The sequence below is a fragment of the Miniopterus natalensis genome, chromosome 9 (genome assembly GCF_054644295.1).
Source record: "Miniopterus natalensis isolate mMinNat1 chromosome 9, mMinNat1.hap1, whole genome shotgun sequence".
Taxonomy (NCBI): domain Eukaryota; kingdom Metazoa; phylum Chordata; class Mammalia; order Chiroptera; family Miniopteridae; genus Miniopterus; species Miniopterus natalensis.
Genome location: NC_142089.1, coordinates 59057837 through 59071800, shown reverse-complemented (window position 1 = coordinate 59071800; position 13964 = coordinate 59057837). Strand labels below are relative to the sequence as shown.

Here is a 13964-nt window from a genome sequence, read left to right as displayed (position 1 = left end):
ATTTGACCTGAAGATTTCCTGTGAAGTACGTGGCTAAGTTATCTCTTGAAAGTGTGGGAGATGCAGTAAAGGGGTGCTTGAAAGGAATAATAAATATTAATATACCTGTAATGAGAAAGAGAAAGGAAGCTATAGGAAGAGGTTAAGGTTTACAAAAATTGTTGAGCCCGGCTGGGAGTGGCTCAGTGGTTGAACATTGACCTAGGATCCAGGAGATCGGAGTTTGATTCCTGGGTGGGGCACATGCCTGGGTTGGGGGCTCGATCCCCAGTTGGGGGCGTGCAGGAGGCAGCCGATCAATGACTCTCTCATCATTGATGTTTCTCTCTCTCTCTCTCCCTTCCTCTCTCTGAAATCAATAAAGATATATTAAAAAAAAAAAAAAAAGGAAAAGTCAAGTCCTTCCTACAAGGTTTATTCTCTTCTTAAAAAAATTAAAAAAAATTGTTGAGCCCTGGCTGGATGGCTCAGTTGGTTGAAACGTCATCCCGTACACCAAAAGGGTCGTGGGTTTGATTCCCAGTCAGGGCCCATACCTCGGATGCGGGTTCGATCCCTGGTGGGGGCGTGTGTGGGGGGCAACCAATCAACGTTTCTCTCTCTTTTTCTCCCTTCCTCTCTCTAAAATCAATACAAACATATACTCAGGTGAGGATTAAAAAAAATTGTTGAGTCCAACTCAGATTGGAAATTGCACATTGTGCCTCTACTTAGTAATACTGACTAGTCCATGAATAAGGACTTATGAGGCCCATGGTAGAAATACAGGGGAAAGGGGAAATAAGGGTGCTGACTAAGAAGATTTAATTGTTAGGGTTAAGTCACTAGTAAGTAGCAGAAAAAAAATACATTTTATTCCACATCTGACAAATAATTCCAAATTCTGTATTAGTGTTGTTCAAACAGTACTGTCAACATATTAACAACTTTAATGACGAACTATTAGAAAAGATTAACTCTGCAGTATTTTCTAAGGATCATTTATATGCACTTATGAATTAAATATTTGGTCTCAAGATATCAAATCTGAACTCTTGAGAGATTTGTAAATTCAAATGTTTAAATGTCATCTTAATTTTGCAGCATTATTTTTATCCTACCATAAAGCTAACCATGTGTAAACGGAGTCACTAACAAAAAGTTCATATCTTGATGCTTGCAACAAATCAATTTCTCCATAACCCACACTTGTGTCATTATGTAATATAATTCTACCTGTAAAACAGAAATAATAACAGTATCTACTTCACATGATTGTGATGTGGATTAAATGAGTTAACAAATGTAAACTGCCTAGAATAGTGCCTGAAAAATGGCAAACAGAATAATAAATATTAATATACCTGTAATAAGAAAGAGAAAGGAAGCTACAAGGAAGAGGTTAAGGTTTGTCAAAAATTCAACAGACGCCTGCCATTATTAGTACAATTACAAACCTGTGGCAGAATGACTTCTAAATTCATGTTATTTATTTAAAAAATAAAGTATTACTAGAAAAATAAACAATACGATAGTAGTCTGATTAAAAATATATATAAATGACTCAATGTACTTATGCATTTTAACAATTTTAACAAACACAAAAGATAAGGAAAGCAGCAAATTTAAACCAAAAAATGAATAAAATGAATTAATTTTCACAAAAAGTATAAGTAAGCTTTAGAAGAACTTTCTTTAAAAATGTTGAAATATAAAATTTATTCAAAAGCAATAAAATAACAGCTTCTATGAAGTATGAACTACATAATAAGGAAACACAGCACAGTACCATAAATCCCATTTTTCATCACATCAACATCTTCTTTTAATTATAAATTTTCTCCCTGGAATAATGCAAAATAATAGATTAACACTTGAAATAGTCTTATATTGATTTAGCATTAAAAGTCCACTATAAAAATCAGGAGCATAATTTAAAGCAACAGTGGAGAATATGAAGTTAACTGAAAAATGTGAATCAGAATAAGTCAATAATGGATCACATGGCTGTAATTCTGGTTAGGGGTGGGGAAGGAGTGCAAAGTTAAACTAAACTGATTTAAGAAACAAAAACGGGGACATAAGATATTTAGTCACTGGTGTTACATTGTTCAAATGAGGGCACGATAAGAAAGATAGAAGGCTACATGAAGAAAGTCAATGGAAAAGAAATAAACAAGGAAGAAGAATAGAGCAGGAAAGGAAAAAGACGAGAGAAAAAGTTTGCACAAGTAAGTAGCACAACATAAAGAAGTAAAAAAATACAGGGAAAGATCCCAGGAGATTCTAAAAATGCAGGTCAGGGAGGTTAAAGATGGCAGTGGACTGAGTGGAAGCTACACAGACACTCTCCTGGGACCAAACTGGAATTACAACTAAAATATAGAAAAACCATCCTGAATAATCGACTGCAACTAAAGACAAGCTGGAGAGCACCCTCGTAACCAAGGAGGAAAAGTGGAGACCACACAGACTGGTAGGAAGTGTGGAGGCACAAGAGGGCTGGCTGGGCTCCACAGGCAGCAGCTGAAGGTCTGGAGGGATATCTCAGCTATGGGGGTTCCCCACTGAGGACTCTGCGGCCTAAACCCCAGGCTGGGCTTCCCAATCAAGAGCACCAGAGCTGAGAGAGGTGCCCACATAACATCTGGCTGAGAAAAGCAGCTGGGTTTCAGTCTGCCAGGGAGAGACAGCTGGAAATGCAGGCACCCACTTAAAGAACCAAAGCATAAAGTTTTGTGTGTAGCCACTCACTTGGGCTCCAGCAGAGGGAGGGCAGAGTGGAATGGAGCTATGTGAGGAGAATCTAGAGTTGTGGGCTCTGGAGATACAGCTCAGAGGAGATCCCTCTGGATTCATGCCAAGTCATTCCCCGTAAGTGCAGAGGAAATCTTTCACAGGCAAACATTTACCTTCCAAGTAGCTTTTGCCTGAGGGGGAAGCAATTGCCCCACCCTACTGGAAAACCTCTCACCCTACCCAGTGGAGTTTCTACATCCTGAGGCTCATTACGAGAATCAGATTAATCAGCCTATAGGCAGAGGAAGACCTCAGAGTGCTTTGTGTCTGCCTGATCTGCTTCTGGACCTGGGTCTTGGAAAAGCAGTCTTTGCTGTGCATCTTGGTACTGCCCAAACTTACTCAGCCCCAACAGAGGGGACCTCAAGCCGTGGGTTGTTGATAGCTCCAAACAGGGTACACAAGGCCAGTCACAAACTGCGTCTGACATTAGCCTGCACCAGAGACCTTCCAAAAAGACTGAGATTCCTAGCAGGTCTACTTAATACATAGAAACAAACACAAGTAGACAGCCAAAATGGAGAGACAAAAAAACAAGTCCCAAATCAAAGAACAAGAGAAGTTTCTAGAAAAAGAGCTAAATGAAATGGAGATAAGCAATCTATCAGATATAGAGTTCAGAATACTGACTGTAAGGATGCTCAACAGCATGAGAAAAGACACAGAAACTATGAAAAATGACCAGTCAGAAACGAAGAATGGCATAGCAGAAACAAAGAATACATTGGAAGGAATAAACAGTAGATTAGAGGAAGCTGAGGATCAGATCAGCAAATTAGAAAACAGGGTAGAAAAAAAATCACCCAATCAGAGATACAAAAAGAAAAAACAATTAAAAAACAGGACAGTCTAAGGGACCTGTGGGACAATATGAAATGTAACAATATTCGCATCATAGGAGTGCCAGAAGAGGTTGAAAGTAAGCAAGGGTTAGAGAACCTGTTGGAAGAAATAATGGCAGAAAACTTCCCTAACCTGGTGAAGGGAAAAGTCACACAAGTTCAGGAGGCACAGAGAGTCCCAAGCAAGAATTCAAAGAGGCTCACACCCAGACACATCATAATTAAAATGCCAAAAATTTAAGACAAAGAGAGAATATTACAGGCAGCAAGAGAAAAGCAATCTGTTACCTACAAAGGAACTCCCATAAGGCTGTCAGCTGACTTCTTATTAGAAACTCTACAGGTCAGAAGGGAATGGCATGAAGCATTCAAGGTAATGCAAAACAAGGATCTGAAACTAAGACTACTCTATCCAGCAAGGCTATCATTCAAAATAGATGGTGAAATAAAGAGCTTCCCAGACAAAAAAAAGGCTAAAGGAATTTATCACCACCAAATCAGCATTGTAGGAAATGTTAAAGAGACTGCTGTGATTAGAAGTAGAAATAGAAGCATTGCAAGAAATGTTAAAGACACTGCTGTAATAATAAGAACAAATATAGAGAGAAACATAGGCATAAAGAATTAAAATGGCAATAAATAAGGACTTATCAATAATAACCTTAAGGGCTTTAAGGGAGAGATCAACAGCAATACAGTCATAGTTGTGGACTTGAACACCCCACTGACTTGACTGGATAGATCTTCCAGACAAAAAGTCAACACAGAAATAGTGACTCTAAATGGTACACTAGATCAGATGGATTTAATTGATATTTACAGAACATTTCCCTCCAAAGCTGCAGAACAGACATTCCTCTCAAGTGCACATGGGTCATGCTCAAAGATAGACCACATGTTAGGACACAAAACAAGTCTCTTCAAGTTCAAGAAGAGTGAAATCATATCAAGCATCTCGGATCACAATGGCATGAAATTAGAAATCAACTACAGCAAAAACATTCAAAAACATTCAAACACATGGAAGCTAAATAGCATGTTATTAAACAATGAATGGGTTACCAGTAAGATCAAGAAAGAAATCAAAATCTTCCTGGAAACAAATGAAAATGAACACACTACAATCCAAAATCTATGTGACACAGTGAAAGCAGTCCTAAGAGGGAAGTTCATGGCACTACAGGCCTACCTCAAAAAGCAAGCAAAATTTTTAGTGAACTATCTAACCCTACAAATTAAACAATTAGAAAGCTCCTCTGTGAAGCTGTCCTGATCAGGGCTTTTGTTTTCTGGGAATTTTTGTGTGTTTTTTTAAAAATATATCTTACTGATTTCAGAGATAGGAAGGAAGAGGGAGAGAGAGATAGAAACATCAATGATGAGAGAGCTGTCATTAATCAGTTGCCTCCTGCATGCCCCCAACCTGGGATCGAGCCCACAACCAGGGCATGTAACCTGACTGGGAATCGAACAATGATCTACTGGATCCTAGGTCAATGCTCAACAGTTGACCCACGCCCAGCCGGGCTGGGAGTTTTTTTTTATTGCTGTTTGGATTTCATCAGTTGTTATGAGCCTATTCAGGTTTTCTGATTCTTCCTGATTCAGGTTTACATGATCTCACTCATATGTGGGATCTAATAAACAAAATAGACTGAAGAACAAAATAGATCCAGAGACACAGAGGCATGGAACAGATTGATGAATCTCAGTGGGAAGGCTGGGGTGGGGGAATGGGTGGGGAGAGATTAACCAAAGAATTTATACCCATAAATGCATAACCCATTGACACAGACAACAGAGTGGTGAAGGCCTGTGGGGTGGAAGGGATGAAGGGTGTAGGGGATCAATGGGGGAAAAAAGGGGGATATCTGTAATACTTTCAACAATAAAGGTAAATTTTAAAAAAATTAAAAATAAATTAAAAATAAAATAAAAATAAATAAAAATGCAGGTCAAATATTCTTGTCATACTTGGTCTTTCTTTGGGCCAGGAATGTGAACTGTTACCAGGTCTCTAGGTATTACCTGCACTCTTGCCTTATCTTGTTTTTCTCCATCTTTGTTCTTCCTATAGCTGATTTTCTAAATTCTTATTTTTCAATTCATGCATGGTATACAGACCATATTTTGTAAACTACTTTTCCTTTTTGGAAATAAGATGGATATAAATAATACTTCTTATAACTTCCTAATAAACTATGAACTAGCTAATCAATCAGTATTCACACTTCCACTGCTCTAATCTAAAACAAAAGCTCTTGCCCGCCTGTTGTGGCTTGGCTTTTGAGAATGGACCCATGATCCAGGAGACTGTAGTTCGATTCCCGGTCAGGGCACATATCCGGGTTTCGGGCTTGATCCCCAGCAAGGGGTGTGCAGGAGGCAGCCGATCAATGACTCTCTCATCATTGATGTTTCTCTCTCTCCCCCTCTGTCTGAAATCAATAAAGATATATTTAAAAATATATATATATATATATTTTATGGATTTCAGAGAGGAAGAGAGAGGGGGCGAGACAGATAGAAACATCAGTGATAGGACAGTCATTGATCGGCTGCCTCCTGCCTGCCCCCGACTGGGGATTGAGCCCACAACCCAGGCATATGCCCCAGTCGGGAATCGAACCTCGATCCCCTGGATCCTAGGTCAATGCTCAACTGCTGAGCCACGCCTGGCCAGGTCATAAAAATATATATTTTTTAAAAGTTCTTTACTGGAAGCCTGTGAATTCCTTGAAATTGTGTTCAAAATTGTGTGCGTGTGTAATATTTTGTGAGTTCTGAAGCTTTTCTCAGAGTCTGAAAGCAGAATACTGCTATTAGAGATTTTATTGTGAATGAAATTGCCAACACAGCTAACTGTTAGGAAATTTAGTATTTGGGCTGCAACAGAAGAAAGGGAGGACTTCTCACATACCAATTTCTAGGTTCTGCTATACCAGCGGATTTTAAGACTGCACTCTCTGGAGCAGCACTCCATTAAGGCTAATTGATGTCCTAAGCACAGCCCAACAATGCCCCTGGCCCTTCCAATGCTTACAATAATGAGTTTAAGGATCCTTTACACAAATCAGCTGATGAGTTAAATGCTATCAGACAGCCAGTTGGTTTTATTCTCTAAGTAAAACTCATAAATGGGTCAGAAACAAATGTAATACCTGATGACACCTCAAACAAAGCTTTTAAACTGTACGTTCACCATACCAAAGAAAAAGATTTTTTAACATGGCAGATAAAGATAATTATAAAACATTCTACTCCAGTTAAGTGTGGCAGAGAAAGAGTTAAAGGCATGATAGCTAGGGCAAAACATTGTGATGCTCCACTTCCCTTGGTGCCCCAAGTCTGTGCTTCTTTTCCTTAAGGGTTAATCCAGGGCTGCCCTGGAGTCTGCATAAGCAACCCTGAAACGTGGTGAGCAAGTAACTGGGTAAAGGTCAGACATAGCCCTTCCTCAATCAAATTATCTTTGCATCTGATTGACATATTTGGATTTTTTTATATCACTTGATTTAAACAATAGTTTCCTTGGCTTAAAAGAGTTTAAAAATTCTTGTAAATCGAAGACCAATGCAATGTTATACATTAGTAGTGGGTGAATAAGCTGAGGACCAGAACTAGCCTACAGATCATGGTTTTACACCCCAATTTTAAGTATCTTATGTAAAATTTAGAAAGCGGTACACATTTATTAATGCAATGTACATGTAAATGACTATGAATAGTAAAACTATAGCAAGTCAAAGTTTCAAGAGTAGCAATCCTTGCTCTGAATTTTCTTACTTCCATTAAAAAAATACACAACCCAACAATAAAATTAGAAAAGAAAAAAATGGAGGCCCTACAGAATAGCACTGAGAAGATGTCTTCCGTTACCTTCCCCTTAAGATTAAGGTATAATATGCAAGTAATGACTGCCAGAGAATTGAAGAAAACCCACAGATGAGCATTTGTCAAGCATAAATTCCAGCATGGGCCCCAAAGGAGTACTGAATTGAGTTCTGAGCAATCCAAAGAGCCAGTCCCTTCTATCCAAGACAAAATTAAGTCTACACTGGTAATGCAATTGAGGCTCATGAGATATGAGAGTTCCATGTGAGCTTAAAGTTTTGAGTACTGACTGTGGTTAATGCAAATTTAAAACTCAGTAGAGCCTGGCCGGGAGTGGCTCAGCGGTTGAGCGTCGACCTGGGCTCCAGGTGATCGGGGTTCGATTCCCCATCAGGGCACATGCCTGGGTTGCGGGCTCGATCAATGACTCTTTCATCATTGATGTTTCTATCTCTCTCTCTCCCTCTCCTTTCCTTTCTCTGAAATCAATAAAGATATATTTAAAAAAAACAACAAATAAACAAAAAAACTCAGTAGAGTATATCACTAGCAATAAGCAACCATATGTGTATAGAATTTATCTTTGGCTGGATTTTCTTAAGAACTGGCTACAGCAGTTTGCATATATTAATTTGACACTCAGCTTCTGTGATTATAGAATAGGAAAAATGACGTGATATATTCAAATGCATCTATCTATTACAATGACCTATATGATGAGAAATCATTCTATCAGTTGTGTAGTAACTTTTTTTTTTTTAGTTATGTAGTAACTTTTAAATCCTACCCTCTTAATTCTTAATTGACTAAGCAGTTGCAAGACCAAACTATTTAATTAGACAGTACTGAAGAAAATATAAATACAATTACGTATATAACATATCAGCAGTGGTTAAGAACAGAGACTCAGTTTCCTTGTCTATATAATGGGGACAATAGTACCCACTACAATAAGAACTATTTGGTACTATAAGGATATTAGTACATATTGTATGGTTGTTGATAAAGATTAAATGAGTTATTTTATGTAAAGCATTTACAACAGTGCCCAGCACATAGTAAATGCCACGTATTATTTATTTTTTTTAATCAATTTTATTTTTGTTAACCACATATTATTTCTATCACAATCTGTCACTGTACTTATCAAATGTATCCTATATAAATTAAGTTCTATTTTACCGAAAATAGACTCTTGCACACCTATGACTCTAAGGGCACAGAGTAGAGGTTTTAAGGGGAACAGTACTCTTCCCTAGGAAAAATCTGGAAATTTTTAAGAGTACTTTTTGGCTGTCACTATGATGGGGAGAAAGAGACATCCTGTTGCTGGCATATAATAGACAGGGGGAAAAAGATGTCAGATGTCTTGTATTTTGCAGGGTTGTTCCACACAACAAAATTATCTGCCTAGCAAGCTTACTAGACCTCCCTAGTCCATTTATATTTTCCCACTCTCCAAGATAACTATTTCATATATCGTCCCTGTTCTTAAACCTCCAATACCTCACCCTGCCTCAGATGATAATCTTTCTTCTTATTTCACTAAGAAAATAAAGGCAATCAATAAAGAAATTCCTCCCTTCCCACAAAATCTTCCACTCCATGTGTTTCTGTACCCATATATTCTGCCTGGATATATGGCAGAACTGCCTTCTTTTATTCAAGGCCAATTCTGCTTCTCTTCTGGATCCTAACTCATTCAGCCTATCTTAAGAACTTGATTCCTTCCACTCTGTCTTGAATTATCAGTTTCCCTGTCTACTGGATCATTCCCACCAATATATAAAATGCTGGTTTATCGCCCAGGACAGTGTGGCTCAGTTGGTTTGGTGTCATCTTGTGCATGGAAAGGCTGCGGTTCGATTTCCAAGCAAGGCACATGCCAGGATTGCGGGCTCAATCCCTGATAGGGGGCGTATACAAGGCAGCCAATTGATATTTTGCTCTCACACCGATGTTTTTCTTTCTCTCCCTCTCCCTCTCTAAAAATCAATAAAATAAAACTTAAAAATACAGTTAAGTTGCAGGATACAAAATAAGTGTACAAAAATTCACTGCGTTCCTATGCAACAAAAAGAATTAAAAACCTGGGAATAAACTTAACAAGGATGTGAAGGACCTATATACTGAAAACTACAAGACATTATTAAAAGAAATTGAAGAAGATACAAAGAAATAAAAAGATATTTTGTATTCATGGATTGGAAGAATCAACACAGTTAAAATGTCCATATTACCCAAAGCAATATACTGATTTAATGCAACTCCATCAAAATACCAGTGGAATTTTTAAAAGAAATAGAACAAAAAATCCTCAGATTTGTATGGAACCACAAAAGTCCCTGTACAGCCACAGCAATCCTGAAAAATAGGACAAAAGCAGAGGACTCACTCTCCCTGACTTCACATTATATTACAAAGCAACAGTAAACAAAACAACATGATACTGGCAGAAAACAGACACACAGACCAATGGAACAGAATTGAGAGCCCAGAAATAAATCCACATGGATATGGGCAAATGTACAATGGAGAAAAGAAAGCTTCTTCAATAAATGGTGCTGGGAAAATTGGAAAGCCACAAGCAAATGAATAAAACTAGACTGCTATTTGATACCATACATAAAAATTAACTCAAAATGGATCAAAGACCTAAATATGAGACCTGAAACAATAAATTACATAGAAGAAAACATAGGTACTAAACTTACGGAATTTGGTCTTAGAGAGGATTTTATGAATTTGATCTCAAAGACAAGAGAAGTACAAGCAAAAATAAATGAATGGAACTATATCAAACTAAAAAGCTTCTGCACAGTAAAAGAAACCATCAACAAAACAAAAAGGTAACCAACCAAATGGGAGAAAATATTTGCAAACAACACTTCTGATAAGGGGTTATCAAAAACATATAAAGAATTCCTACAACTCAACAATAAAAAACAAATGATCCGATTAAAAAAGTGGACAGAGGACCAGAAGAGACATTTCTCCTGAGAAAACTCACAAATGGCCAACAGACATATGAAAAGATGCTCAACTCCACTAGCTAGTAGGGAAATGCAAATCAAAACTACAATGAGATACCACCTCACACCTGTTAGAATCACTATTATCAACAAGACAAGTAATAACAAGTGTTGGAGATGTTGTGGAGAAAAAGAAATCCTTATTCACTGCTGGTGGGAATGTAAATTGGTGCAGCCACTATGGAAAACAGTATGGCAGTTCCTCAAAAAATTAAGAAAAGAGTTACCATATGACCTGGCAATCCCTTTTCTGGGTATCTACCAGAAAAACTTGAAAACATTCATTAAGATATATGCACCCCTATGTTCATTGCAGCATTATTCACGGTGGCCAAGACATGGAAACAACCAAGGTGTCCTTCAACAGCACTGGATAAAGAAGATGTGGTACATATATACATCAGAATACTATTTAGCCATAAAAGAGATGAAATACTGCCATTTGCAACAAGATGGGTGGATCTCAAGAATATCATACTAAGCAAAGTAAGTCACACAGAAAAAGTCAAGAACCATATGATTTCACTCATGTGGGATATAAAATTGAAAGCAACAAATGAACAAGCAATCCAAACAAACAAACAAAAACTCATAGACAGAGACTACAGTATGGTGGTTAGCAGAGGAAAAGGAGAATGGGGGGAGGTAGTAAAGGGTAAAGGGAATCAAATATATAGTGATGAAAGGAGATTTGACTTTGGGTGGTGAACACACAATGCAAAAAAAAAAAAACAACACCACAAAAAAGTTTAACTTCAGTCTCAAACTAATCACTCACTTGTCATCTCCACTTGGACATCTAATAGAAATCTCAAATTTAATATATCTAAAGTCAAACTCTTGATTCTCTCTATACCTCCAAATCTGCTCATTTCCTAGTAAATGGTCAGATTCTCTGGCCAAAATCTTTGAAGTCTCTGACCTCTATTCACTCAAAATCTACATCAAATCCTGTTGGTTCTATCTCTAAAATATATCCAGAAATTGAACCATTCTCAACAGTTCTACACCTATTCTCCTGCCTATCCAAAGTCATCTCTTGCCTGGATTACAAGTAGCCTCCTACATGGTCTCTGCTTTTGTCCCTTTATCATCCATTCTTCATAAAGCAGCCAGAGTGATCCTTTAAAAATATAAATTAGATCATGTCATGTCCTTAAGCAGAACCCTCCAATGACTTCCCATCACACTTCAAATAAAATCCAAACTTCTTACAGGAACTACAAGACCCCTACGGCACTCCACAAAATTATCTCTTATCACCTTACTACTCTCCCTCTTATTTACACCAAACCAGCCACACACACATCCTAGCTGTTTTTTGAACATGAGGCATGCTACCACCTCAGCATTTTAATACCTGTTGTTCCCTTTCCTCCAACGCTCTTCCTCTAGATACTGAATTAGTTTACTTCCTATAGGACTCTGATCAAATGTCACCTTCTCGTGAGGCCTGTCCTGACCACTCTATCTAAAACAGTACCCCAGTCACATTGTATCCTCTTACCACCTTTTCTTCATAATACTTATTTTCACCTGGCATTAGAACATATGTCTATTTATTTGTATATTGATGGTCTCCCCACTAAAATGTATGCCCTGTTTGGAGAGGTTCTTAGTCATTTTTGTTTAGTTCTATAATCTCAGTGTCTGATTATATACAGTAGTTGCTCAATAAATTCTAAACAAAGTGAATGACTGAATCAATGATATACAGTAAACACAATTGTAATTTTAAAGGCTAAATGAAAACAAATTTTATCAGGCCTTATAGAAGATTGTTTTATTATACCATCTTGTTTATTCTACCACAATTTCATAATGTGTACATTTTGTTTTACCCACAACATTATCACATTTATAAAGTTTTCTACTTATAAATAGTAAATTAAACTTTTTTTAATGTGAGGAAGGATATGGAGAGATGAAAAGAAACTCCAACAGTGTTTGTCTTGAATACATTCTAAAAACACTTAAAAAATTTTTTAAGTTACCAAACCTATTTTGATGTGTTTGAAAATGAGGCATTTCCTGGAAGAGATTATTTATTTCCATATGCAAACTATAGATTAAATGCTTATAAATAATGTTGAGTGTAGTAGGGATTCAGTTAGTTGCCTACTCAACATATGTTCAAAGAATAATGGGAGTAGATAAATCACATGAATGAGATATTCTGAGTCATTGTGGAAATTTATGAACAAAACAAAGGTTACCTTAATTTTTACTAGAATGGTTTCCAGGAAGTCTAGAAACATCTAATTTTGGAGCTCCAAGAACATTTCCCGATACTCTAAAGTTAAAAATACTCTCCTAACATGAGATAGAATCAGTCCTTTAATCAAATATAGAGATTATATTTAATAAAAAATATAGGCTATTTTTTAAAAAGTTACATTTCAAAGCTAAATTTTCAACTCCACTTTTCTGTTGTAAAAGTATTCCAAACTTAAAGTGAATTTTTTTGTACTTTCCGTATTTGTGTACATCTTCTAATGGCATGCTTCATTTAAATATATGGATTTTATACAAGTAATAAAATGATATTCAATGGAGACAAATTATTATAACTACTAATATATGAAACACATACCTGAGTTAAACCAGCACCTGTTTGCATAGAAGACTTTTTAAATAGTCTCACTTCTTTGTTTATGTATCTTAGCATCCCACTAAGAGTACTGAAGTCATTATTCTCAGAACTGTCATCTTCTAGGTCATGTGTAAGAGGTTTAAATGAGTCTGACTGGGTATAAGTTAGATCCTTCTGGCATTCTTCTAATGTTGAAGGTTGTTTTAATCGCATTTTTTTTAAGTCCTGTAGTAATTCTTCAGAAAGATCTTCATCACTATGAGTTTTGAAACTAAGGTCACTGGCACTAATAGAGCGACGTAGTTTTCTACACTTGAAAAAGGCTCTGTGAGCAAATTTTGGATCTTGAATGCCAGGCATATTTTCCATTGGAGATGTAAAGGAGGCTGATACAAACTTGTTGTCTTCTGCCCCTTCATGTCCAGAAATTTTGGCTTGTAATCTGGTTAATTCTGATTCCTGTAGAAAAATTGGTACACAGGGGCTCAATACACTTTGTTAAATGAATTACTTAGAAAAACTACAGACTCTTAGAAACAATCTAAGTCAACCTTCTATTCCAGTATAAAAATTCCTTTTATAACAAGTTATGAGGGTTTTCCCAGCTCTGTTTCAACCCTTCATTTTGGACAATATAAATTTCTAAATCAGCTACTTTTAATCTGATACTTTCTATTTTTTTCTAAAAACACTGTGCTTATAACTGTTATAACCACAGTGTGCATAACAAACTGAAAGTTTAACAAGCATATTTTAGTTCTTTGATCTTTAAACTGCTTTACCTAGAAAAACTTTGTAAGTGGCTGGTGTGCCATTTTTTTTTATAGTAAGTCCTGTATTCACATTCTTATAATTATAATAAAGTAGCTACAGAGTTTATACATA

At 36.8% G+C, this 13964-nt stretch overlaps 1 protein-coding gene across 6 annotated transcripts in view; it reads right to left on the bottom strand.

Annotated features, from left to right (window-relative positions):
- Positions 1–586: 586 nt before the first annotated feature.
- CCDC18 (coiled-coil domain containing 18) overlaps positions 587–13964 on the bottom strand; it is a 90573-nt gene continuing 77195 nt past the window's right edge. For 2 of the 6 annotated variants that reach the window (XM_016197174.2, XM_087820595.1), the window contains exon 29: positions 11842–13538. In XM_016197174.2, coding sequence (XP_016052660.2) covers positions 13011–13538 — 528 coding nt within the window. In that variant the 3' untranslated portion in view covers positions 11842–13010. Of the gene's footprint in view, positions 1824–11815; positions 13539–13964 lie in introns of those variants that run through there. The other 4 variants (XM_087820596.1, XM_016197178.2, XM_087820597.1 and 1 more) reach the window with 4 other exon arrangements.